Source organism: Strix uralensis, chromosome 1, assembly GCF_047716275.1.
Source record: "Strix uralensis isolate ZFMK-TIS-50842 chromosome 1, bStrUra1, whole genome shotgun sequence".
Lineage (NCBI taxonomy): Eukaryota > Metazoa > Chordata > Aves > Strigiformes > Strigidae > Strix > Strix uralensis.
The window spans coordinates 82,817,631-82,842,956 of record NC_133972.1 but is presented as its reverse complement, the minus strand read 5'-3'; the positions used below and the strand labels follow the sequence as shown (position 1 = coordinate 82,842,956).

Genomic DNA, 25,326 nt, shown 5'->3' with positions numbered 1-25,326 from the left:
GCTACACATTTTTAATTCCAAGTAGCATAATTTATACTTTTGTCTCCATTTTATTATATGTGGATATCAATGGGCTATCATTTGTACCTGGCCTTCCTTTCCTCACTCTTATACTGTTAAACATCACAAGATAAAGACTTTAACACCATATGGCCTAACTGTCTTGTGACATGAGCAAATGCTCACAATTGCATGCTACTCCTGGGAAAAAAAAGATTATAAACTAATATTGAGGTTTTATTTTTTCAAGTCACACAGCACTATCCTACTTTTTCTAAATGTCAGCAGTAGCAACCCACAGTCTAAAATCAATGCAGGTAAACAATTAACTTCTGTTAGTGGCACCTTACGGACAACAGGACAGGATCCTGGAGGTGAGCAAATCCTTACAGTGGAAGGCTGACTTCTTAGTCACACAGGTAAAATTCCAGTGTGGTGGCTCTGATAAGAGGTCAATATGAAGTGGGAGAATAGTGAGGTATCAGATGAGTTCCTGTAAGGAAGGCAGAGATATGGGAATTACAGATGAACAAAGGGGGTGGAGGAGGAATCCTTAACCTTCACAGGACTGTGTATAAGAGCAGTTCCTCTTTCCTCTCCCCTCTTTTCTCTTTCATTCTGCCTCATTTCCCTTGGGCATGGTTCATTGCTACCCAGTAACCCTCTTTCCCCAAGGTCTTGACTATTCCCACCCTCACCATGTCCTCCTTTATCAACATTGCCCTTCAGCAATCTCTACTTCTTGGGGCAGTGAGGGAAGAGGGCAGGGCTGGGGTCAAGCCTTGTTTCTAAGAGGAGAAGACTAGAGGAAGAAAGTGGGAGGAGAGTCTTGCCAATCCTACTGCCTAGAGGGATCACCTGCCATGCAATAAGGCTGTGTCAACTACAGAGTCCAAGCTGCATCTCTGCTGCATCTGCAGGAGGTGGGGTGAGGGGCCATTTCTCCAGCTCCAGTGCTCTGCCTCTCCTTACACATACTCTGCTAACTTTTCTTAGCCTGATGTTGCCTCTGCACCACTGAATTCAAATTAGACTTGGTCTATGGCTTGGTCTATGTTCCCAGACAAGGAATTAGCAACCACAGAAGCAAGGGATATGAAGAAAGCCTCAGAGGATAAATCCAAATGAAGGGAGATAGACCAAGAAGAAAGAAAAGTCTAAAGCAAATGAAAGGGGACAATCACCCTAATTTTAACATACACAAAGAGAGTTCTGCTTTTGGCTTTGAAAGAGCTAAAAGAACACAAATACCAGTCCAAAAGATAATGGACCCATGAAGATCTGCATACAACTAAATCACAACTGGAAAGGGCAGTTCCAAAGAGCTTGGAAATGCTTTGGTAAAAAAGACCAGATGATCATGAGGATATTTTAAAAGAAAGACCTCAGTTCAATACCCTGCAAGTTCACACTTTTGCATCTCTCACAAAAGCCTGAGGAGCAAAATCAAAACTTTCCATTTCATTTTGTCTGACAACAGAGAGGAACACAAGATCATCTTGTCTTACTTGTCGTGTATCACATCATTTATTTCTACTTGGTAACTTTTATGAAAAGCTTGCTAACTTGAACCACGTAAACAGATGTCAGGTCTCAAGAGACTGAGCTCCTTTGTGCAACAGGCAGGGAACATGAGAGATTAAAAGATGGAAGAATCTTGCAATGGCAAAGTCGTTGGTAAGACATGTTCAAATGATGCTAACAACATTCCAGCTCACCCAAGGTCCTTGTCAGTCTGAGGGGGAAATGCCACTCCAAGCGCCCTTTTTGGGGTTACTCTCTTCCAGGAAAAAGGCTTACTGCCTTTGTACGTGAACTTAACCAGGTAGTTCAGAGCAGTCCCAAGGGTAGCCTAAAAAGAGTGAAATTACAAAGGGCCAGCAGGTGCCAAGCAGATCAGTAAATAGCTAAGATTTCCAGTACATTTCCATGAGTCAGTATCAGGGAAATTCTTCTGATGAAACTTCTGAAAATGCCAACTGCCTTGTGAAACCCCTGTATGAAAAAACAGTGAATGTTTAAATGGGTTTCTTTAAAAAGAGCCCTTCCTCTATACCCTGCTCTTGCACACCAGCAGGGCTCCTATTTAGGATGCATTCTTGTTTAGAAATGTGTTTTGAAGATACATTGACTTGATATTCACATTCTTAATCCCACGACATGGCACATTTTGCACTATATCACTGCAGCCTGGGAAACTCCCATTAACACAAAGCAGGGATCAGCTTTCTGATTCAGTAGTCGTGCAGTTGACATACAGTTACACCCTTTGATAGTTTTCTTCAGCAAAATGACAAGTTTCGGCTAAAGTGCATAGAAGCTGCACATATGTCATTACTCATAATGCAATACTGTGTATCATGATTGAGAAAGCCAGGCCACTCTTCATATTTTTGATGTTAACTGCTACCTGGGATACTTTTAAAATGCTCACTGCCTGAGTCACTCAAAGGAAAACTGCACCCTTGCATATGTGAAAATAGTGTGCATATTCATTAACAGATAAACAATCTCTTTTCAGATATAGAGATCAATCCTTTCTCAGAAGTGCTGTGCTTCTTAACAGAACTGAATTTCTCAGGATGAACACTGCCTTTATTAATTACAGTGTCTAAGCCAAAGCATGTAGAAGTAATAGTAAAGTATGATGAATTGTGCCAGTACTGTCCGATTTCACCACACCTTTGCTTTCTGCAGGTGTGGAGCAAAATGCCTCAGTAATATTTATACAGGAACTTCACCACACCCTCTGGCAACTCATAAGATTTTAAATACTGTTAGAGTATGTCAGCAAGGATTGCTTGGCAAGGGAAGGCTTGCAAACTTACTCGTAGGAGGTACACAACAGATAGCTATCTATCTACTCTGTTTCAAAATAAAGACACGTGTATTCTCAACCAAAGCTTTAAAGGGAAAAAAGATACTCAGAGAAGTAATCTCTCTTACACTTAAAAATTATTTGAGATTTCAGGTTGATACAAACTTATCCCACATAAAAATCTGTTACAGCGCAAATCAAAATCTGTTATAGCCAGTCTAGGTGATGTATATAATTTTTTTTTTTTTTAAGTTGACAAGGTTAGGAAAAGATCATGCTGGCTCTCAAGTATACTATGAAGAGGCATCACCCAGAAGAGTCCTCCTTAGCACAGAAAAGTTCATATATTTAGTCACTCAGCACCTTTACTATTTTCTCGGTTTCTGTGTCCCTGTCCTACTTAGAGTTTTTAACTTTAAATCCCACAGAGATTTAAAAAAAAAAATTCATCAGACCTCTGAAGGGATTAAAATATTCTCAGATCTCAAACCCCCTTTTCCTCCCCATGCTTCTTGTACCTCCTGAAGTCCTTTTAAAGGTCTGGGGACATTTAAAATCCTTTCATGTTTAAAATCTACTGGCCTGCTCTGGCTGAGTCAAGAACCTGAACAGTCCTCTGCTGACCAAACCAGAAATTCTTCCTTCCTAGGAAAATAAACAGTGCTTATACTGGTAAAAAAATATCTGAAATGTCAGGGAAACTGAACAGCTTTCCTTCAAACATCACTTTTTCTTTTGATCTACCTGAAATATAGAACATGTTAATTAAATTGGATTTCCATGAGCTATACAGAGTTCATAGCTAAACTAAGCTACCAATGAATATGAAAACCAGCCATGGAAAGCTGTATCCTAAAATACTATGTGAAAACAGAAGCTATCATTTTTCTGTGACAGAAAGTTTTTCTCTCAAGACTCTCAAGAACCTTTATAGAGCATTTTATAATGTTCTGTTTAGACATCAAGTATTTCACCTACTCCTGAACCCAGGTGCTAATGAACAGAGCAACATACTGTGTAGAAAATTCACAATGGCTTGTGCTAAGTACACTGAAACTGGAGGAAAATGAAATGCATTTATATAGCTGAGATCTGGCCAGGGCACTGATCTGCTACCAATATTTGTCCTGACCAAATGGAAACATGGATGACTACAGTGAAAGAGCCCACAGGTTTACTTCCCACAGGAAGGATACTATTAATACAAATATAAGTCTTTTAGTGTGCTGCTGTATTGACTTAGTATAGAGTGGGAGTGAGAGTACCACTGCTACTGAGTCAGCAGTGGCACCACCCATTGAGCCGTGTCCTCTGGTGGTGCTAATTTAAAAGGACATTGGAAAACGTTATCAATCCATCACATTGATTTAGCATATGTTGTCCTTTGAGACAAGTATAATTTTAGTTACTTGGTAGGCTTTTTTTTTTTTTTTTTTTGCTAATGACCAGCCATGCCATTCAAGAGGTGTTTTATAAAGGTAGCTTTTAAACCTTGTACAAAGGCACAAGCCTCTCATTCAGTCTAACCCAGCATTTCTGCATAAACAGAACACCTCAGACACTTCTTGTAAAGCAGCAAGCAGTATTACAAGTTAGCAAATTAAATTCACCCCTGCTTTAAAACCAGAAAATCCACAGCAATTGCTTTAAGGGGTGAAGTCTATCCAGTGTATCTATCACTCATTCAACAAGATGGCTAAATTTGCAAAGATTACACAAATCGTTTAGGCTTTGGAAATCACTTAAGACCAATGTAAACAGATTAAAACTTTCCCAGGCGCAATGGAAGCAATTAATTCTGCAGTGAACACCTCTCCTACACTATGCTGCTCTCTGGAAAATGTAACAGATGCATCTAATTACAAGTCACACTGAAACATGCTGGCTTTGTGTAGCTACAATTTCAAAAGACCGGAGGGCCAGGAAAACACCATCTGATGAAAGTCCTGCAGTTTGCATAGGTAGGAAAGCAACTTTCATAAAGCTTTCAGTTCCCAAATTATATTGACGTAGAAGGTTCACCATTAGCAAGGGACCCTCTGAGTTGCACCCTCCTATGCCCTACACCAAATTTTGCAGGTACTCCCACAGCTCCTTCCTCATTACAGGATCCTCTGTGCCAGCCACTGGCCTACAACAGAAGTCCATGTTAAATGTATGCTCATAGACAACAGGTCAGAAGAAAGCTCTCAGAAGGCAGTTTATGCCAAGGAGATAGAGCTTGTGAGTGAGTCTTGCTTAGTCAAGGAGGCAGCCCTGGAGAGGCAAACAGCTCCTATCCAGGTTTTCAAGATGGTATTAACAGTGCAGAGAGGTAAAGAATGAAATGAAGGGCAAGGGTAGGATTACACAGGGTGTTTCAGTTAGGGGTCAGGGCGGGGATGGACAGCTACAAAAAGGACATCAGAGGAAGGGACAGCATAACTGCAAGGAAAATCAGGGAAGGAGGTATTTTAGTAGCCAAGGCAAGAAGAAAAAGAGCATTTGACAGGATATCCATTTTTGGAATAGAAAATAAGCACTAGATCTCTGAGGTGCTACATTGGTCAAACCGTAGCTTTCAGATTAGGGTGGGGAAACAGAAGCAGAAGAAAAACTGTCTAATTTAAGACCCACACCAGGTTCTAGTGATGTCGCTACTGATAACAAAAGCAAGAGTCTGGTACCTGTCTCTCAACATTCTCTATCTCACAGTGACAACATTTCCCTGGTTATACAGTCTTAGAATCCTCCAAGATTAACAAAAAACATTTTTCTAAAACAGAAACCCACCATGAGTGACAAATACTTTCTCAGTAGGAAACGGACAATTGAAAATCTCACACATAAGAAGTCACTGTCTTTTCTTTGTTCTTCAAAAATAATTTCTACTAGTTGAATTGTAAAAGAAGTAGGTCAACAACTACTTTTTTTTTTTAAACCGTCCAAACCACAAAAGAAGGGTTGTTTAAAGTAGTATGGGTTCAAGTTGTTACTAGCCTGTTGCCACAAAAGTGTTTATAGAAATACTTCTGCAGTCAGTTTTGTAAGGTTCTTGTATGGTATCATTCTCACCATCACTTCACATCCTACTCTGAGATGATTCAGTTCTTCCACAGGGATGGGGCTTCCAGGACATACTAAATTGCACAGGCATGAGTCATAAGTACCTTTGCAGAACTGGCCAGACACACTATAAATTCACTGTACCCTTCATGTGAACTGCAGAAACCTTGGAGACACCCAGAGCAGCAGTGTTTCTCCCTACACAAAACAAGGTACTGTAATGATTTCTAGAGATTTTTATTTCATATACTCTTGGATGATGTTGCCTTGTTAACAAATGCATAGAAAAAAAGGATGCAGGGATCTGAATTAGAAACAACAAATGCTTGGGAAAGTAATTTACTAAGATGACACAGGCACAGTCTAGAAGGTGGAAGTTTTAAAAATGTACAGGAAGAGCAATTTATTGTACAGAGTTCTACAATTTCTAGAGCTCACTGGCTAGCACATATATCATAGCAAAGTAGGAAACAATGTGTTTACTTAAGTCAGCTAATTTGTTCTTCTGCTCTTTAGTTCTTACGAACATCAGGTCAGGTCCTGGTTTGCAAACTACTCAGGACACAAACTTCCTTTATTCTAAGGCCTTCCTGTACCAACCTGAATAGCCCTTAATCCCTGCCTAGAGCACTCAGCTAAACCTGTAATGCAATTGACAAATAGCAGCATTTGTGGTGTACTGAATATGGAAACCTTGTCCTGCAGAACTGTGAAGCTAGGACCTGGGCTAGTGCCGTAAGACAGAGTTTCAGGACATTTTGAAAGTCAAAAAAGAAATCCAGCATGCTTAGCATGTAATAGTTGGGGTGGTGCTTGCCCAAGCATTGGAAGGAGTATTTTGTCCTGTTCTAAGAGAATAGTCTGACTGTTACTGTTTCCAGAATATTTGTTCACTACAATTGTGAGCATCAAAAGGCTTTTGCACAAATTGAAGCATAGAAGTTGTCATAAGAGGTGGTCTCTCAGTATCCTTTAGCCCAGGCACTGGTGAGTAACATTATCAACTGTCACTCCAAGATGCTGTAAAGGACAGTGCAATAAATGTCCTGGTGAACAAATACAAGGTTGGAGGCTGCTTTTTCTCTAACCTAAATGATAGCTGGTGTCATCAGTGAAAGAGGACATGATAAAACTTATATGACTTTATAACAGTTAATCCTCCTTGTTCTTCACACAGATAAATATTTTTAGAAAGTCTTTAAATCACAAAAGAAACTTCAAAAACTGAAGAGAAACTTGCAGGCACATAGCAGTCATAATTAGTGGTTCGCTAATAGTATGTTTTCTCCCTTTCTGTGCAGGTTCAGAACAATGGAAGCTTTGAATAAAGCAAACACAAGCTTTGCTCTTGACTTTTTCAAACATGAGTGTCAGGAAGATAGTGACAAGAATATTTTGTTCTCCCCTTTGAGTATTTCATCTGCCCTGGCTACTGTTTATTTGGGAGCCAAAGGTAACACTGCAGATCAGATGGCAAAGGTGAGTCTGGCCTTCAAATGGTAGCTGTCTGAAAGGGTTGATCTCTTGGAATAACATCCTCTATACAAGAAATTTACTGTGATGGAACAGAGGAAAGCCATAAGCAGAAAAATTACTCTCATCAGAACTCTACACACATATATGCCAGCTCCCATTTCATCCCTGATGTGCACTGCAATAACTAGACCAGTTCTCCATTTGTGCAGGTCAAAGAACTAGTCTACTCTAGCCTCTGGAAACAGGCCCCCTACAAATGAGAGAATTGGCACTAGTGACATTGTCTCCTTTTAAATCCTTTTAAACCTTTTAAATGCTTTAAATAAATTAAAGCAGAAGTAAGGGATCTTTATCACAAAGTTCAGTAACTTGAGCACTCACTAGGGAGTGGGAGACCTGGATTCTCCTTCTATTCCGCCACAGACAATTCCCATCTCACGTCTTACCTCTTTGGAAATGACGCCCCACAAAAAGACTCTCCCCTGTAGTTATTAATAAGTTTTGCACTTTACTAAACATAAATCCACATCCATGAGATCAGAGAAGAAACACGGTGAGACTGCAACCCTTTCTTTGGGGTATTTTACAGGCACAATCACTTACTGAAATCCCTAAATTGTATTTGTGCAAAGTTCATAGCTTCATCAGGCGGCAGTGAGAGCAGCTCCAACGCAGTTACCTAGCTTCTATCAAACGAGGTGAGGCCTGTGAGTTTGCACGTGCTAAGGCAGAAGTTGTCCCACCTGCTAAGGCAGTGATCTAACTCCTGATTTACAGGACAAAAGAGGGTCAGTAGGGGAACAAAGAAAGGAGTGAACTTCTGTTAGAAAGAAGGGAAAACAGTAAAAAAGGCATAGCTCTTCTGAAAAATGTTCCAAGGTTGGATGCACCCCTCTGTAGCCTGGGTAAGGTGCATGTGCCCAGAGCAAGGGATTTAAGGCATGAAAATACCTGCACCATTTTCATGCTTTCTGACACATAGCAGCGCTCCATTTAGACTTCTGCTTTGGTATTTCCCACCTGGAGATACTTGTGTCTTCCCAGGTATTAAAAGGTCAGCCCAGGGCATAACTCAAAGCAGGCAGATTCCTCTAGAAAGGCCAAGTACATGAGAGTTTTGCCCTGCAGCCCTCAGCTTAGTGTGTGCAAGCCATTTTGTATACACGGGCCTCAAGACCTAACCAAAGATTTCATATTCAGTCAGGACTGGACACAAGAATAAAATCTGAATTTGACTCTCTTCATCACCAGTCCCATGATGTCACTGAAAGATTTTACCGAAACAGAAAATTTTCTTTCATTGCATTTATTATTGCTTTTTCCACTATAGGTACTTCATTTTAACAAAGCTGAAGGAGCCAGAAATGTCACCACAACCATAAAAATGCAAGTCTATTCCAGAATGGAAGAGTATCTATCAAATCGATGTGCTTGTTTCCAGAAGGTATCTCAGCAAGTGTAGTGATCAAGCTGTGGGCATGGTCACATCTTCTCTTCCTTGTTTTTTCCTTCCATATTTGCATTTGCTTATGTTTGCTTTCCTCAGTTGTAGTGTACACAGTTGGTTGGTACAGCATCCTGTGATACTGTCACCTAATGCAATACCTATTACATGCTTCCCCTTTTTAGGCAGAATTGCAAAAACTAACCTCAAATTTGCAAAATCTAAAATTTAATGTTACCATTTTCTGTCAATAGATCTCTTGATCTTTTTCCTTTCCTGGCTCTGAGGAGAGATTTCTTTCTCAAAATATTATTGTTGAATAGCTAGCTATTTACCAACAACATGTTCTTTGAACAGGCACAGTTCCTACTTCAGAGAGCTAACCAAAAGAACAGAGCTGGCCTTCCACACATTTGATTGCAGCATCAAGACAACAAAAACCAGAATATTCACTTTTCCAGGCTACCTATGCTTGATATTTTTCAGGAATTAGTCTTCATTTCAGTTGAATAGTTAAGAAAATTGACGTTGGAATTTCCCAGGGTAGACCAGTTGCTTGCAATAAATCTTAGAGAAATGGAAATCATTATATTCCTGAGATATTTATTTGACATCTTATACCAAAGTATACTTAATTTAACATAGCAGAAAAATACAGAAAAGCAAATGTAATCCTCCTGATTGCATCAACTGAACAGTCAGTAAAGGCTGTTTTTCCTCATTGACAATATGGTCAAGCTCTTCTCCCTGCTCTTTCCCATAATCCTTATTCTTTGTGGGAGTGAGCCATTTCCCTGCAGTCTGCCCACAAAGACCCAGCAGCCACAAGTTCTGATGAATGGGAACTTGGATCCACATCCCACAGCCAAATCCCGTGGTGGGAAGATATATTTTAGGGGCTATGTCAACAACCCATTTGCACTGCATGAACAGGAGAGGGATTGTTCCTCATGAGTAATGCTTGTCCAAACTGTAAGAATTACCGAGCGCTGTGGGTAGGGCAAAGGGACTGTTCTAACAGTTTAGAAATGTAAGAGTCTGTTTGTATCTCTGATTCTGATGTAATGACAAGATGAATACAGCACAGGTCCAGATTTTTAGTTTACTAATTCACAACTTAACTTCCTTGAGGTCATTTGAGCCCACATTCTTTTAATCCTGTTACTTCAATTACTGCAACATAAAAAAAATAAATCACAAAATATTAACATTAAGAGCAAGATTAAGAAATTTAGGGGCAAACTTTCCAAGTAACACACTTGACTTTCATGAATGAAAGGAGTCACCCAGCCAAATCTCCATGTATTGTTTAACAATTACAGTTCGTCTCTCATTCTCTGGATATACTTAGTTTCACAATCTCCACTTACGAACCCTTAAATGTTTTACATAGTTCAGGCTCTTAACGCTTGTATTCTGAGACACTTAAGGTGCCTTTACCACATCTGCAACTTTTAAAACTTTCAAATGATCGTTTTAATAGCTATCCAGTTTAGAACACCTCTTACGTTGCAATCCAGGTAACAGATCGCCTGAATGGAAATACTTTACTTGGAACTCCATGAAAGAAAAAAATTAGAAATTTTGAACTATTTTACACAACAGATGAATAAGGTCTTTTCTTCCTTTTCTCCAAGACAGAAATTGGCAAATCAGATAATATCCATAGCGGATTTAATGCACTCAACTTCGAAATCAACCAACCCACTAAAAATTACCTGCTTAAAAGTGTCAACCAGTTATATGGAGAAAAATCATTGCCTTTCAGTAAGGTAGGTAGGCCATTTATTCAGATTATGTAGTGCCATTTAACCTTTATGGTCTATCTGTGACAACATACCATAAACCATGTACTTTTAAATATTTTTCATTGCATCTGCAAATCATGTTGTTATCCTTAACATAAATGTTTTCTATGAGACTTTTCCTAAGACTTTGGACACTAAAATTTTAGTTTTATGGGATGTCTATCTAATTTCAGAGTGATTTGGAGATGAAGTTAGGTGACAACATTTAAATTGAGTATTTCCACTAAAAAAATACTTTGTTCCTTTGACAAAATGCTGTGCTTGTAGTCGATGTAATTTTTATCATGTTTTCCCTCTGTTTGGCTGTAGTTATTTATTAGCATTCATATTGGCAAGCAACAACCATTTGTGTCTCTCTTGCATGCAGGAATACTTACAGTTAGCCAAGAAATATTACAATGCAGAACCACAATCAGTTGACTTTGTGGGAGCAGCAGATGAAATCAGAAGAGAGATCAATTCCAATGTCGAATACCAGACTGAAGGTAAGTTCCAGTCTCTCCTCTCCTGATTCAAAAAGAAGCTGTTTCAGCTTTGAACAAAGTCTCTGTACCCAAGGGGCCCAAGGCAGGTAAACAAATTTACCTCAGAAAGGTAAATCAGATCAGTTTTCCTAAAGTAGTCATCTACTGACAAGCCTTACTAAAATTAGTGTCCTCCATCTGAATGTGGGATGGGAATCTTTGTAAATTGAGATTACCCCAGTAACCACATACTTGCAACTAATCTCAAGCTCGATGCATGCTATATCGGCACTTACAATTTCCCAGGCTTATATACGCAGAAATTGCACCACTTATGTCAAAACAATAAAACTGCACAAATGTGTAAAAGTCCTTCTGTTTTCTCTAGGTAAAATACAAAATCTGCTGCCTCCTGGATCCATAGATTCACTCACCAGGCTAGTCCTGATAAATGCCCTCTACTTCAAAGGAAATTGGGCAACAAAGTTTCAAGCTGAAGCTACCAGGCAAAGGCCTTTCAGAATAAACACGGTATGGGAATATACTGCCCAATATCCTACACTGCAAGTGGAAAAAAACATGAAAAAGATAGGGGAGAGAAATTCCTGTCAATCTTTAAATCCATGAGGCATGAAAGTTATTTAATTTAAAGCATACAGTATATTTTCTTCATCACATCTTCAGCAGAAATACTGCATACACATACTACTACCTGAGCCACAAGTAAAATTGTCAGAAGCTGACTTGAAACAAACTTCCATTCTCTGAAGGCAGGGAAAAAAAGAGGTGAACAAAACTGTATGGGTTAGTTCTTTACATTTTAATTTTTAGCCATATGACAAATCAGAGTGGAATACAGCTTCCTATAATGGGTGTCATCTGAGACAGCTTAGATACCCTGCCTAGCCTCCAAGTGCCTTTCCAAAAGACCAGTGGTCCTGTACAGATCCTATGTCCTACTGCTTGGAGCTATAAGGATGTCTCAGACACACTGGGCAGCTTCTACAGCAAATACAATAAACATCCAGTGTGCTACTTTAACTCAGTCCTTTACTGTTCAGTCAGAGTACAGATGGCAAACATTTAATTTGATTTGTTGCAGCATACAACTAAACCAGTGCCCATGATGTACCTCAGTGATAAATTTAACTGGACCTACATAGAATCAGTACAGACTGATGTTCTTGAACTTCCATATGTCAATAATGACCTCAGCATGTTTATCCTGCTACCAAGTGACATCACCGGCCTCCAAAAGGTAAAGCAACTGAGAATATAAATAATCTGAAAAAAACAAGAATATCATTATTTACTTACTTTATGCATGTGTGAGGTAAAAGACCAGACTGCAGTCATGTTTCTAGGAAGAAGGGTACTAATCAGGTTCAAGAAAAGAGCAAATCCCAAACTCGGTCTAGCACTGTGAACTTGAACCTCTTGGAGCTCAGACTAGATTTCTTACTCTTGGCAGCTGGTACTTCTGTGGTTCCTAATCTTGATCAGTCCTAGAAACGGGTAATCCAAACCTCACAAGACTGCCTCTTCTTCCAGCTGAACAAAAGGAAGAGGACAGAAAGACAGCCCTGCTGAGGTGCACTGTCTGTACCAATTGAGAAAGATATGATTTAATGAAAAAAAACCCCAACAAAACTCTAATTGGGCAGCCTCCATTACTTTCCAGGATGTCCAGAGCTGATACATATGGACACTGTCACCTTCTGTAAAGAAACCAATCCTGCCTTTGGATAATAAACTTACATTCTCACTTACGTTAGTGGGTGTTCTGTAGAAAAAAGCTCTTTTCAGTAAATTCTAAAATGTAGGGAAGACAGAAATGTGAACAGCAAATCAACAAGACTATTGTTACTTGACACTGATGTTTTTGTTCTACAACTATTTAATCCTGCTATATTCCCTGACAATTAATGAGAACAGTTCAAATACTGCATTGACCTACCATAGAGCAACATACTCCTCTAGTCAAAAAGATCTCCAAATTGGTCTTTCACTACTGTTTTTCTTGTATTCTTAAAACAGCTTGAAAAGTTCTCCATTTAAGAAAAGAGAAGAAATACCCCTTAGGGCACAGGTTTCTGAACACTGTAATTTTCTGATTTTCTTTTTACTAACTGCAGCTAGAAAGAGAATTGACTTTTGAAAACTTGTCTGCATGGACCAGTCCAGAAATAATGGAGAAAATGAAAATGGAGGTTTATCTGCCCAGGTTCACGTTAGAAGAGAAATATGACCTCAAATCTACTTTGAGCAGGATGGGGATACAAGATGCCTTCACTGAAGGTCAAGCTGATTTCACAGGAATGTCAGAGAATGGTGACCTGGTTTTGTCACAAGTTTTTCACAAGTGTTATCTGGAAGTCAATGAAGAAGGCACAGAGGCAGCAGCTGCCAGTTCAGCATCACTGGCATCACGAAGTCTTGGTGCTACTGTTATTTTTGTGGCAGATCACCCTTTCCTCTTCTTTATCAGGCACAACAAGACCAAGAGCATCCTCTTCTTGGGAAGGTTCTCTTCCCCTTAGAAACTCAAACATTACTGAACAGGTTCTTGCAACAACAATAATGAGCAAAATACGTACCACGAAAAGCATCTCAATAGTCTGTGCACTTCTTCATTTTCCTGTCTGTTAGAAGAGAGCACACATTAAAAATCACCTGGAATTCATGCCTCTGATTCATTTTCCTGTCCAAAGAACCGGAAAATGGTAGCACTACACTATAAGCACCAAACTGTGCACAGAACAACATTGATGCATCTTTTCTTTCAAACAAGAACTGCCACAATGCAGAACAGACGAAGTTGATCTAAAGCAGTAATTCCCAACACACTTCCTTTGGTACATAAGAAAAGAAACAGGAAAAACTCCTTCCTGTAGAATGCTGCTGCATCTCCATTGATTTCAGCTCACTAAGCTGGTCATCCCAAGAGGGCTACCTTGCCCACATTCTTGTCAGTTTTATATCAAATTTGCAGCCTGGCATAGCTAGTAATGAAATAAACTTGCAAAATCCTCTGTGTGTCCTGATACTGGTGTTTCTTTCTTGCAAGCAAAGGGACTAACACATGTACTTTCTAATCTTTGTCACACAGCAATTGGAAAATATTGAACTACACTTGAATTGGAGGAAAACAAACCACATATGCTTTGAAACCTTCTCCTTTATCACCTTTCATGCATTCAACGCTGTTGCCAGCCCAGCACTGCACTGCTTTACTCTCATTTTGCTTTGCCATTTATTTCACTGGTTTGAGGCAAGATCAAATTGAAGAATCAACCCTGTAATACTAACTCCCTAAGTGCTTTCTGGAAGATTACACAAAAATCTCCCAGTACACATTTACTCCTGTCACAGCTCTTTCTCCTAAGGAGACCATCCTAATCAGTCATGTATGTTTGTAGGGCATGCTCCTAACTCTCTGAATTCACAACCGAGAGCAAAGGACTGGGTATCTTGTAGGACTTGCACACACCAACAGCATCTTACTAGAAACATCTCTTCTTGGGATGGCAGGACTCCCTCTTCCTGACAGAGACTGCTGGCTGACACTGAGTTATTTCTGTTTTCTTCCCCGTGGCTAGCTGCTTCCAGGGTCCCCTCTGGCTCTGCTTCCCAAATGGGAAGGAGCATAGGAAAAGTGTTGTGAAGCAAGTGCTTTATTCTATCCCCATACAACCTCAACAGCACCGCCTTCTGTCCGTCTCAGTTGTGAAACATGACACAGGATTCCTGTACGGTCAGGTGCAATCCTGCCATGCCCTGCTTCACCTAATGCAAGGGCTTCATGTCCCCATGGCTTAGCCTCTTAAGCACTTCCTGATGTGCCTCAGGAATAAAGACAAGAAATCCACATCTGCGAAGCCAAGGAGGAACAAAACCATGGCAACATGCACCCAAACTCACTCACAGACCTTTAAAGTCAATGGAAATGTGAGTCACCTTTTCTCTCTCCTTCAACTATTTTAAGCATGATTGCAAAGATGACAAAGTTAATGTCATCTTGGCAGTGCCAGATCATTACCAAGTGGCAATGGCCACAACACTTGAAGGGTGAATTGCACATTAGGGAGTAACCTTTTCCCAGGGTGAGGCAGAACAGCACTGCAGAATGTTACCCAGAAAGTTTGGGGAATCTCCATCCTCGGAAGGGCTGTGGCTGATCTTATCTACTGATGGCCCTGCTCCAAGCAGGAGGTTGACCTCTGGATGTCCCTTTCAATTAACAAGTGTGTTTTTCTCTCTCTTGTCAACAGCCTTTCTGCCTTGCCACCTCCCTTCCTCAATCTGCCTGTCATCCTTGCATCTTGACTAGCAAAGAGAGCTAGCTTGCTCACTCTCAGCATATTTCTTTGGGACTTGGAGTCTCCTGGCTTGGTCTTTCCCTCCACCTAATCTTTCAGCTGACCCTTCTCCTATACTGATTTCTTGAGGACTTACTCATCATACTAAAACCAATACTTGTTTAATTTCTGGCATTTCTTCATTGCCTTGCACAACCTTGTTTTCTGTCACTTTTTAGAAGACTTGACCCACTCTGTTCCTGTAATCAGGCTTGCAGCAAAATGCTTAGCACACTACAGTTTCCTTCCCTTCCTCCATTCCCCTTTCCCTGTCCCCCAGGGTCTTACAGTTGTTGCCAACACCTCCTTCTTCCACCACCCAACAGCAATCCAGTTCTCTTCTGGGACCGCAGAGTGACAACTACTGTGCCATGTTTACCCCTGTTGTATTTTTTCACTCCACCTTTGCTCGAGCCCTCCCAGTGGGTTTGTTTCAGTCCTTGCCCTCCTTTACTACACGCAAGTATTGTGCACTAACTTAGTGTTTTGCAGTGTTTCTCTCAAATGATTCCCAGCCGTGATTGTAATGATTGCAACACGACCAGTGGGGTGTCCATCCCTTACCCTGAATGGTCTTCTTGGTTTTACCTCTGTCTATGCTCCTAATGATCTTCAATCTGAAGCTGGACTCCCAGTGTCTAATTCAACCACTAAGCTTGACGTTTTATGCTGATGCAGTGCCTTTGAAACCTAGGAGTCACAGATGAACATAGACGGAGAGGAGAATCAGACCAGCAATATCTGAGTATATCCAGAAATCAAAGCCAAGCATTCTAGTTGTGTAACCTTTCTACTAGTCATTTATTTTAAACAACAGACCAGTTGTGTCCACAACACCAGAAGACCATTGGAATGGGTGAGCTGTTCTGCTATCCTGTCAGTAGGCTATTGTGGTGTAACAATAGAGCTGAGATTTTAATTTCATTGTCCTTTTGAAATGTCTACAGCTGAAAAGTGAGCAGGTCAACAAAGAGGACAAAATTATGTAAGATCTTTTGGGGATGTGGTAGAAAGGACCTTTGGGTAGGCAGAAACAACCTGGATGTAGGGGAGAAGGAAAGGGAGGTGCAAGCAGTACTACATTTCTACATTTATTCATTGCTTAACACACAAACGCAGAACCTGGCCAAGGACAAGACGTAAGACTTCTCTCTCACTGGATCAGAGGTAAATATTTAAACCAATTTAAGTAACTTTACTGATGCTTTTAAAAAGTTATCATCTGTGGCTTGCATAACTGTATAGGTAATTTATAATATACCAGTGTTGTAGTGCATTATTCTTGCCTCATGTTTTTCTAGATGTCAACCCTTATAGAAAATAAATCTGTGAGGCTAAGGAAAACTGCTAATTTGGGTCAGAACTGATCACAAGAAGGAAAGTTTTCTTAGGACAGTAACTGTCTTATTAATTAAAATTTTCAGTTTGGTAAAGGAGTCCCATACTTCAGGTGAAGAAAAGGTAATTTTCATCCTGCAAAGGTACAGCACTGCACATTATCAGGCCAGGGACTCAGAGAAGTATTAATTAGCGGAAAACAGAGAAATTCTGATCCTGATGCTCTCTTAGTTGTGTTCTCCAAGGAAAGAAAATCACTCTGTAGTACAGATTTGGTACTGACAGCACACTGACTGCCAGAAGAACTGTAGTGGTTTGGCAGCTAAACATTCGATAAATACCTGTAGACTTCAGAGATTGCCCCACAATTTCTGTTCCTCCATTCCATAGATATAAATCTTAATAATAACAATAGCAATAACAATAACATTTCTGGTCTCTTGACTGGAAAAAAAACATTAGGCAGATATCTTAAAGTCTGAAATACTCATAACCTCAAGGAATCTTCCAGTTTCTGGGGCAAATAAAATTTCTGGAACATACAGAAGAGGTGGTAGATACACATCATGAATAAAACTCCACCAACCTAAAAGAAAATAACAGCTTTGCTATTCATGATACTACTCAGAATAGGTGGCTGGCCAGGAAAAGCACATGAGCCTAGGAATTATGCCTACATTCTTTCTCAGTATCAGCTCTCAATTCTATACAGATCCAAAGTGAAGTAGTGGGAGACTCAGGCATGTTGTGAACCTATGTACTAAAACTGCATTTAGATTCCCTTGGGAACATTACTTCGATAAATCATTAGTTAAGGACAAAAAGGAAGAAGAATATGCAGCTTACAAATCTGCACATTTTTGAAAACCAAAGGCAGAAAGAAACACAAAGAAAACTGCAGCTGTATAAAAGAGGACATATGTACAATTATAGGAAAATATTATCTGGATAACAAAAAACCAAAAAGAAATTGCTGCTTGTAAGAGGTTGCAAACAGTATCTGTGTGGAAGATAAAACATACAACTGGGCTATTAGTTTTAGTGGGTGCCAATGCATTGTGTTGTACGTGTAAGATTTCTCACTAATATGCACTGTGGGTGTAATTTGAAACATTCAAATAGTACAATTCTGCCTGTTGCCTCTTTTCAGGTTCTAGAAATGGAACTGGTCTCAACATCAGTTGGCAAGTTTACAGTTGATCTTTTCAACAAGCTGAATGAGACCAACAAGGGCAAAAACATTTTCTTTTCCCCTTGGAGCGTATCATCTGCTCTGGCTCTGATGTACCTGGGTGCAAAAGGCAATACAGCAACAGAGATGGCAGAGGTAGGTTGCTCTATGAAGCATACACCCCATAGAATACCTGGCTCCTGTACTGGCTGCAAAATTTAGTGTTAGACAGAAAAACTTGCCACTACAATGACAAGAAACCAAGGCAGACCAGAGAATATAACAAGTGAATGGTAAATTTTATTAATTTCATAGCAGATCCCTCACTTTTCCACTAAGAGAAAGTGTCCTGTGGGTATCACACGCTGAGCACAGAGGTTCTCTGAACCTGACTTCTCCTAAATTATTCTACACCTTCTAATTTATCCTGTGATTCTATGATTCTGTCACAGATGGGATATTCCCTTTGAGAAGCAAACGGATGATGCCCATATCTCCTAACTAATTGGCAGGAGGCTTGCAAGCCCCAGCACCCTCCCTCTCTCCCCTGGCCAGGATGCATCTTTCTATCTTGGTTTATGCTTTCCTAAACAACTGCCTGACAATCCAGACAGAAAATAGGAAGGGCTTTGGTATCTCCACATCTCCTGACTAAATCCTTCCTAATGCCACATGGGCACACTGTTGGCTCAAAGGGAGCTGTGGCGCTCAGCTCTGCCCAGCACTCGCTGTCACCGCACTCCTGTTCAGATGCCTTTGTACCATTACCGTGGGGAGAACCACTTGGGTTTGCACAAACACATTGCTATTACTGAGAGAAACAGCCGTGGAAGGGAGTTCAGCCTTGCAGTGTGCAGACAGTAGCACTGTGTTGATGCTCTGGGAGGGGGACAGTGCTACTCATTGTTACTCTATGGGATTTATGTATACTACAGCTTCAGCATCTCTTTGATTATTCACCTAAGCAGCAAATAGCACAGTGAGTTATCATAAGGAGCAAAACAAGACAACCATTTGATCCTCATTTGACTTTAAGTCACGCCAGTTCCCTCATGCCTACTTCTTACCTTTGGAAACTCTGCTTGCAGGTTCTTCACTTCACTCAAGCAGCAAGAGCTGAAGGTTCTTCTGTGGCCAAATCTTCTCGGGGAAGACCAAAGAGAAGAAAAATGGTATCTATTAGAACTGAAATTCCAAGATAAAGAATCTCCAGAATCAAAATATCCAGATATACCTTTAGGACCCCACTATTTCTTGTGTGCACCCCTCTTTAAAGTACAAACAACAACATACTTCACAATAGGTTCACGTTCAGTTCCTTTCACTCACTCAGACTCTGAGAAGCATGGAAGGACTGGTTACTGGGATAGTCTGGAAGGTTTTCTATGTGGAAAATGAGTTAAACCATTCATAAACAGAGCCCTGCAAATTGCAGTGATGGTAAACTTGGAAAAATAAAAAGTAAGAGAGGAACCCAAATTCCTCTCTCATACACATCACTTAGCATGTTCTGAAAACTTAATGCAAAAACACAATTGCTGAATTTATGGTTTCTCTTTCCAAGGATACTGAGCACAAGGAAGCTGATGATATTCATTCTGGCTTCAAAGAGCTCCTGACTGCCATCAACAAACCCAGAAGCACCTACTCTCTGAAAAGTGCCAACCGCATTTACATGGAAAAAACCTTCCCATTACTGCCTGTAAGTTAAATCTCAGACAGGAGTAAGAAAAGGTGCAAAAAATATTTCTCATTTTAATTACTTGCCCTTAATAGAGCTGGTTTGAAGCTGACCCTAAATACTGCAAATAAGAGCCCTGGATTCCAGTGATAAACTTAACTCGAAAATACCAGTCAGTCTGCTTGCAGTATTCAAGGATGCATTGCCCTTTGACTGCAGTGTAGGGATTCCTTCTCATGCAATATGGCTTTATTACTGGAATGCCCAAAACATACAATTGTAAATGAGACATTAAAAGAAACACATCCATGGGATGTGCACAGCCTTCCTTGCTTGTCCAAATAAAAGTGGGAACAAAAGAAGAGAATTTCCTGTCCTTTGATTATTTCTTAACTGTTAACTCACAGTCCGACAGAGAGTAAAAAGCAAGATCCTGCAGTCCTCTAGACCCAAGAAGCTATCAAGTCCAAGAGCTAACAACTTCCCTTTGGGACTGAAAACTTGACTATAGCATAGAACTTATTTCTTTTTTTTTGTTGTTATTTTTCAGATATACATACAGCTCAGTAAGAACTACTACAAAGCAGAGCCACACAAGGCTAACTTTCAGACAGCACCAGAACAATCCAGAAAGGAAATCAACGCTTGGGTTGAAAAACAAACTGAGGGTAAGCTGATCTTAACCCCAACATCTTTCTTCTTCTATTCAGTCAGCCTGTCATTTCCTTTGGGCAGGTGCCCTTGCCTCCCCACATGTTACTGCAGCAGTCAGGTCGTGCCTTCCGATGTAGACAGTGAGCAGAGATGGAGTGGGAGGACAGAGAAAGAGCAGCACACTAAAGCAGCTTCAAATACCTGATCCAGACCTCAGTGAGCTCCTTGGGGAGAGTCCTATTGTCTCCGCTGTGCTCTGCATCAGCTGGACCTCAAGCACAACTGCTGCCCTGACCCTGCACCCAGGCACCACAGGCAGAGTGGACATAAGGAAGAAACACCTCTGCCTACCAGTGTGCTCCAAGGCGGGTGGGGATGCCTACCTAGCTGTACCATCCTGCACTGGCCAGAGGTGCTGGCCTCCTTTTACCTGGCTTAACCAGATGGCAAGGCAGTATCTGGCTTTCTGCTTCTAGATGCTTGCCATGAAGCTGTGACGTTTTTGGGGAAAGGAGTCAATCCCTGTCAGCTAGCCAGGAGAACGAGGTGGCAAACAGCTCTGGAAACTGTAAACAAACTAACTGATTTACATCAGGGGAGTATTTTAGGGAGTAGGGCATTGAGGCTTGGACTTTTTCATGAAGAAGTTGAACTGAGAGAAAAAACAATCAAAGTATGTCCTCACTGCGCTGCACTGGAATGAAACCTGACTCTTCTGATTTCAAAAGGCAAAATCAAGAATTTGCTGGCTTCACAAGATGTGACATCCGCCACCAAGCTGATCCTAGTAAATGCCATTTACTTCAAGGCAGAATGGAAAATGAAATTTCCTGCAGAAAATACGAATCTGCAACCATTCCGACTGAGCAAGGTAAGCTCCTCTGGCATCCTTCTTACCATAAACAGCCTGGTAACAACAGCCACTGTGGAACTCTTTCCATTTCATAAGTCTTTTAGGTATCCTTGTGGTAACTAGACTCTATGAAAAGCTGGCTACAGCAAAATGTGTCAGTCCTCAGCTCACTTCAACATTAAGATACTGCTCAGGTAAATGTTAATGAGCTCCAGATAACAGCTACTGTTTCCAAAAGCGCTAGAGTTAGTTAAGACCTTTTTGTAAAACAGTGCTAAAAGGTCTAGATTGTAAAAAATGATTTTGAGAGTACAAGCTTCATGGGCAGGACCTACATGCCATGTCATGGGTGAGCACAGTACCTGGGCCTTTGTGCTGCGCAGCCTAGCTAGGTGCAAACATACCTGTTCAAATACAGCTGCAACAGGGTACTCTGAGTGGAGGCATGGTTGGGCGAGACCAGAAGAAATGTCAACAACATGTATCCAGAAGAGATGCCAATGAATTCACATCAAAAGACAAGAGCTCTGTGCAATTTCCACCAACTGTATCTTCTGCCTGTATCATCTTTCCACCAACTGTATCTGATCAGCACGTATAAACCAGCTGCTTCCATGAATGAAGGGATGTGGACGTTAAGAGAGGTTACATACTCCTGCAAAGGTGACTGCTTGACAGGAACTCCCCTCATCATGAGTCCCTTTGCTCAGACATTAGTATTATCTTCTGTTAAGGGCTGTGACACAGACAGCAATCAGCTAGTCACTTTTTGTTGCCAGAAAGAGAGGAGACCACAGAAAAGCTGCACAACACTCTTCTTCTTAAACCATAGGTGTTTCTCTGCTGTAGTGTTGTAAGGCCATACCCCATAGCTGCTCCATCCCCTTAATCATTGCAGACATTTCTAACTCTCTTCCTCCCTCCTCTGTGGGCTGCTGTGCATGTTTTGGGGAGAAGAGAAAAATCAGTTAGTTCAGTCCCCAGCAAAATGCTCTGGGACAAACACCAAGATAATCAATATTGTCCTGTCAAGAAAAGCTTTGGAAAATGAATGACAAATCACTGTTGTAAAAGCTGCATACAAAAGTTTCCTCTCCCTCCACTGCACTGAGTCATCATCAGCCTTCCTTTCAAGGAATGATTTCTTACTTATAAATAAATACTTTACAGAACAAGACCAAGCCTGTGAAGATGATGTACATGAGATGTACATTTCCAGTTCTCATCATGGAAACAATGAATTTCAAAATGATTGAGTTGCCGTATGTGAATCATGAACTCAGTATGTTCATCCTCCTTCCCAATGACATCAAAGACAGCACTACGGGTCTCGAACAGGTAAAAAAGTATGCTACATCCATTTTGTATCACCACTCACTCATTAAAAGAAAAAGGATAGCCTGTCAACCATATCTTCCCCTCTGAGGACATGTTGTTTGATCTCTCCACTAGCTCAATTAATTTCCATTAATACTTATCTAATCCCAAGAAAGTTCCTCCGCACTGAGTGCCCTTAGTTTGGTAAGAATTGAAGACAGTCAGCACTGTCCATAATCAGATGTTTAGCTCTCCAACAGCCCCGTGCCTAACACCCAATCCTACATGATCTGTAGGGGTTAAATCTCCCTTCACTGCACATTCAGGAGGGCCAGTACTGCACAAGCAGTCACAGCCTCTTCCTGAGATAACAGACACCTCTTCTCCATGGCCTGGAAGTTTATTCACCATCTTGATCTCATTCTATTTGCCCCCATACACATTCATTTCCTGTCTGAAAAACTAGGATTTTAGTGAGACTGTGTTTGCTACAATAATGTGATCTGTCACTGTAGTTACTACAATTGCAAGATTTGTTAAATTCTTGGCATCTATCATGTCAAGAATACGATTCATTGCTCTCCTCCATTTGATCTGAGCTGAACCCTGCTGACATAGTGCCCAGGACACAGCGTGGCAATGAAAGGTTTTGCTGGAAGCAGTTTGTTTTAAAATTGCCAAGGAAATACATGCAATATTAACACCTGTTTCTATGGAACTGGACCAAACCACCTGCTACACATCTGGGAATCTCTCAGCAATTTCCTTCACATCAAGACTGCATTAAAAGAGAGAAAAGAACTACCTCAGGGGATGGCAGCTGCAGGTGTTGAGTGCCCTGTCTTTCTTTTGCAATTAATTTCGCAGGGGTGGTGCTCAAAACTTTGCAGCATTAAATCTCAAATATTTGTTGTACACCCTGCCTCTGGTGATCAGTAAAGTCAATTTATATTTCATCCTTTCAGCTAAATGTTAAATTTGCCATTTAAAAACTGTTTAATTCATTAAATTGTCATAAAATCAATTGATAGTTAATTATTTGTTTTTTCCTTGTAAACATCAAATTCCTTTTCTCTCTTAAATGATAGCTGGAAAGAGAACTGACGTATGAGAAGCTGTCTGAATGGACTGATTCCAGGAATATGACTGAAACTCTTGTGGATCTGTACCTACCTAAGTTCACAATGAAGGAGACATATGACCTCAGTAATAATCTGAACAGCCTGGGAATGAGCAGTGCCTTCAACAGCAATGCTGATTTCAGTGGCATGGCTGAGAAGGGTGATCTGTTAATCTCCAGAGTTTTTCACAAGTCTTTTGTTGCAGTTCATGAGAAAGGCACTGAGGCAGCTGCTGCTACTGTAATTATATCAGTAACAAGTGGACCTGTTGACCAAGCTCTGAAATTTAAGGTTGACCACCCTTTCCACTTCTTCATCAGACACAACAAATCCAAGACCATCCTCTTTTTTGGCAGATTCTGCTCTCCCTCAGAATGAGTTGTTACTTGCTCCCAGGCAGCACCTAAGGTTCACTGTTCAATGGAAACGTGAACTACAGTATTAAAAGCTCAACCTTAAGCCATGTAGCCATATGTACTGAAAATGTATGTACTTTTTCTTCCCCCCTGCTCCCGCCAAGTAAGACAGCACCCAGAGACCACTCTGTGCCTCAAAGACCACCCCTCTACTGCTCCTTTCCATTGTCCTAATGAGACAGCCCTCCACAGAAAACAGTGCAGAATTCTGCTCCCTTGTATCAAACCTGCTCTTCTGGCTTTGTTGCTTGAGAGTAAGGTGGAGCCATAAAAGCTCTCTGCACGTAGGCCATCATCCAGCCCCATGCCAAGTGCTGACTTCAAGGGAAATGCAGTTCATTCTTTTGAATCTTGCAGAGAGGAAAAAAATCCCTGAAAGAAAAAAGAAAAGAACATGTAGAAATCTATATGGTCTCTTTTTCTCGCTGGGAAACCTGCATTTGCATTACAATGCAGTTTCCTTATGTTCATTTCAAATTTAAAGACTGTTGAAAATTAACAAAATTTAATACAAACCCAGAATAATCTCAAAATGTCCCTCACCTTGCCCTGTCTTATCATGTGTATACAGACATATTACATTCATTCTCTCCTGCCCTTGCAGCTTCATGAAAAAATGAAAAAAATGAGGCAGTGAGGGAAAATGGTTCAGCCCTTAACATTTAATCGCTGATTTCTAATCACCTTGCATTTTTTCCTCATTATGCTAAACTCTGTAGGTTAAGGTTGATGAGAGTTCCGATCAGCAAGAATGCTAAGAAAACTATGAGCACCATGCTTCTTGCTACCTCTTATTGATAGGCAAACTAAAATCTCCAGAATTCAAATCTGCTTCCTCTTTTTAACATAACTATAGCTGTTTCACGGCTAATATCTGCACAGTTTCCTTGCTACCTGTATCATTGATCAATGTATGATTTATGTGATGATTTATGATGAATTATGTAACTTATGAGTGCATCTCAGCCAAGATAGTCATGGTATTGACAGAAACACCAGTGAGATTTTGACTGATGCTTCATAAATTTACTGTGATCTGCATTTAATCCAATAAATGAATTTGAAGTTGTGTTTGTGTAATTCAAGACACTGACTTACCTGGTTCTCTTAGAGCATCATGTAAGGTGCACAGGTGGAGTACATTTCCATTCTTGACATTCCAAATCAACCATCACATCATCATGATTGACAAAGCTGACACACTTAAGTGTCTTATTTCCACTAGGCTTCAAACAGCTCCAAAACCACTGTCATTCAGTCTTATATCCTAGGCATTTACTAAACATACCAAATCAAATTAAACTCTGTGATGAGCAAGTTTTTGCTCACAGAGTCAAGGCATTTGAACTTTTCTTTTTAAGC

At 40.5% G+C, this 25,326-nt stretch overlaps 2 protein-coding genes across 2 annotated transcripts; both read left to right on the top strand.

The window, feature by feature from the left end:
- Positions 1–7,174: 7,174 nt before the first annotated feature.
- Positions 7,175–14,101, top strand: LOC141953950 (serpin B10-like). The gene is made up of 7 exons (XM_074892927.1): positions 7,175–7,342; positions 8,670–8,783; positions 10,421–10,555; positions 10,959–11,076; positions 11,444–11,586; positions 12,158–12,313; positions 13,191–14,101. Exons 1-7 carry the CDS (start codon positions 7,175–7,177, stop codon positions 13,593–13,595), a joined length of 1,239 nt encoding a protein of 412 aa, XP_074749028.1. The 3' UTR covers positions 13,596–14,101.
- Positions 14,102–16,474: 2,373 nt separating this feature from the next.
- LOC141945318 (heterochromatin-associated protein MENT-like) lies at positions 16,475–25,033 on the top strand. Its single transcript, XM_074873327.1, has 8 exons — positions 16,475–16,580; positions 17,902–18,078; positions 19,011–19,094; positions 19,487–19,624; positions 20,154–20,271; positions 20,986–21,128; positions 22,281–22,448; positions 23,516–25,033. The coding sequence occupies exons 2-8, from the start codon at positions 17,911–17,913 to the stop codon at positions 23,924–23,926; spliced, it is 1,230 nt and encodes a 409-aa protein (XP_074729428.1). The 5' UTR covers positions 16,475–16,580; positions 17,902–17,910; the 3' UTR covers positions 23,927–25,033.
- Positions 25,034–25,326: the final 293 nt, after the last annotated feature.

Excerpts from the sequence above, each read along its gene's own strand:
- LOC141953950 (XM_074892927.1), top strand. The coding sequence starts at position 7,175 with ATGGAAGCTTTGAATAAAGCAAACACAAGCTTTGCTCTTGACTTTTTC. Across the intron at positions 10,556-10,958 it reads AATCATTGCCTTTCAGTAAG|GAATACTTACAGTTAGCCAA; the intron begins GTAGGTAGGCCA and ends TCTTGCATGCAG. Across the intron at positions 11,587-12,157 it reads GGCCTTTCAGAATAAACACG|CATACAACTAAACCAGTGCC; the intron begins GTATGGGAATAT and ends GATTTGTTGCAG.
- LOC141945318 (XM_074873327.1), top strand. The coding sequence starts at position 17,911 with ATGGAACTGGTCTCAACATCAGTTGGCAAGTTTACAGTTGATCTTTTC. Across the intron at positions 18,079-19,010 it reads CAGCAACAGAGATGGCAGAG|GTTCTTCACTTCACTCAAGC; the intron begins GTAGGTTGCTCT and ends CTCTGCTTGCAG. Across the intron at positions 19,625-20,153 it reads AAACCTTCCCATTACTGCCT|ATATACATACAGCTCAGTAA; the intron begins GTAAGTTAAATC and ends GTTATTTTTCAG.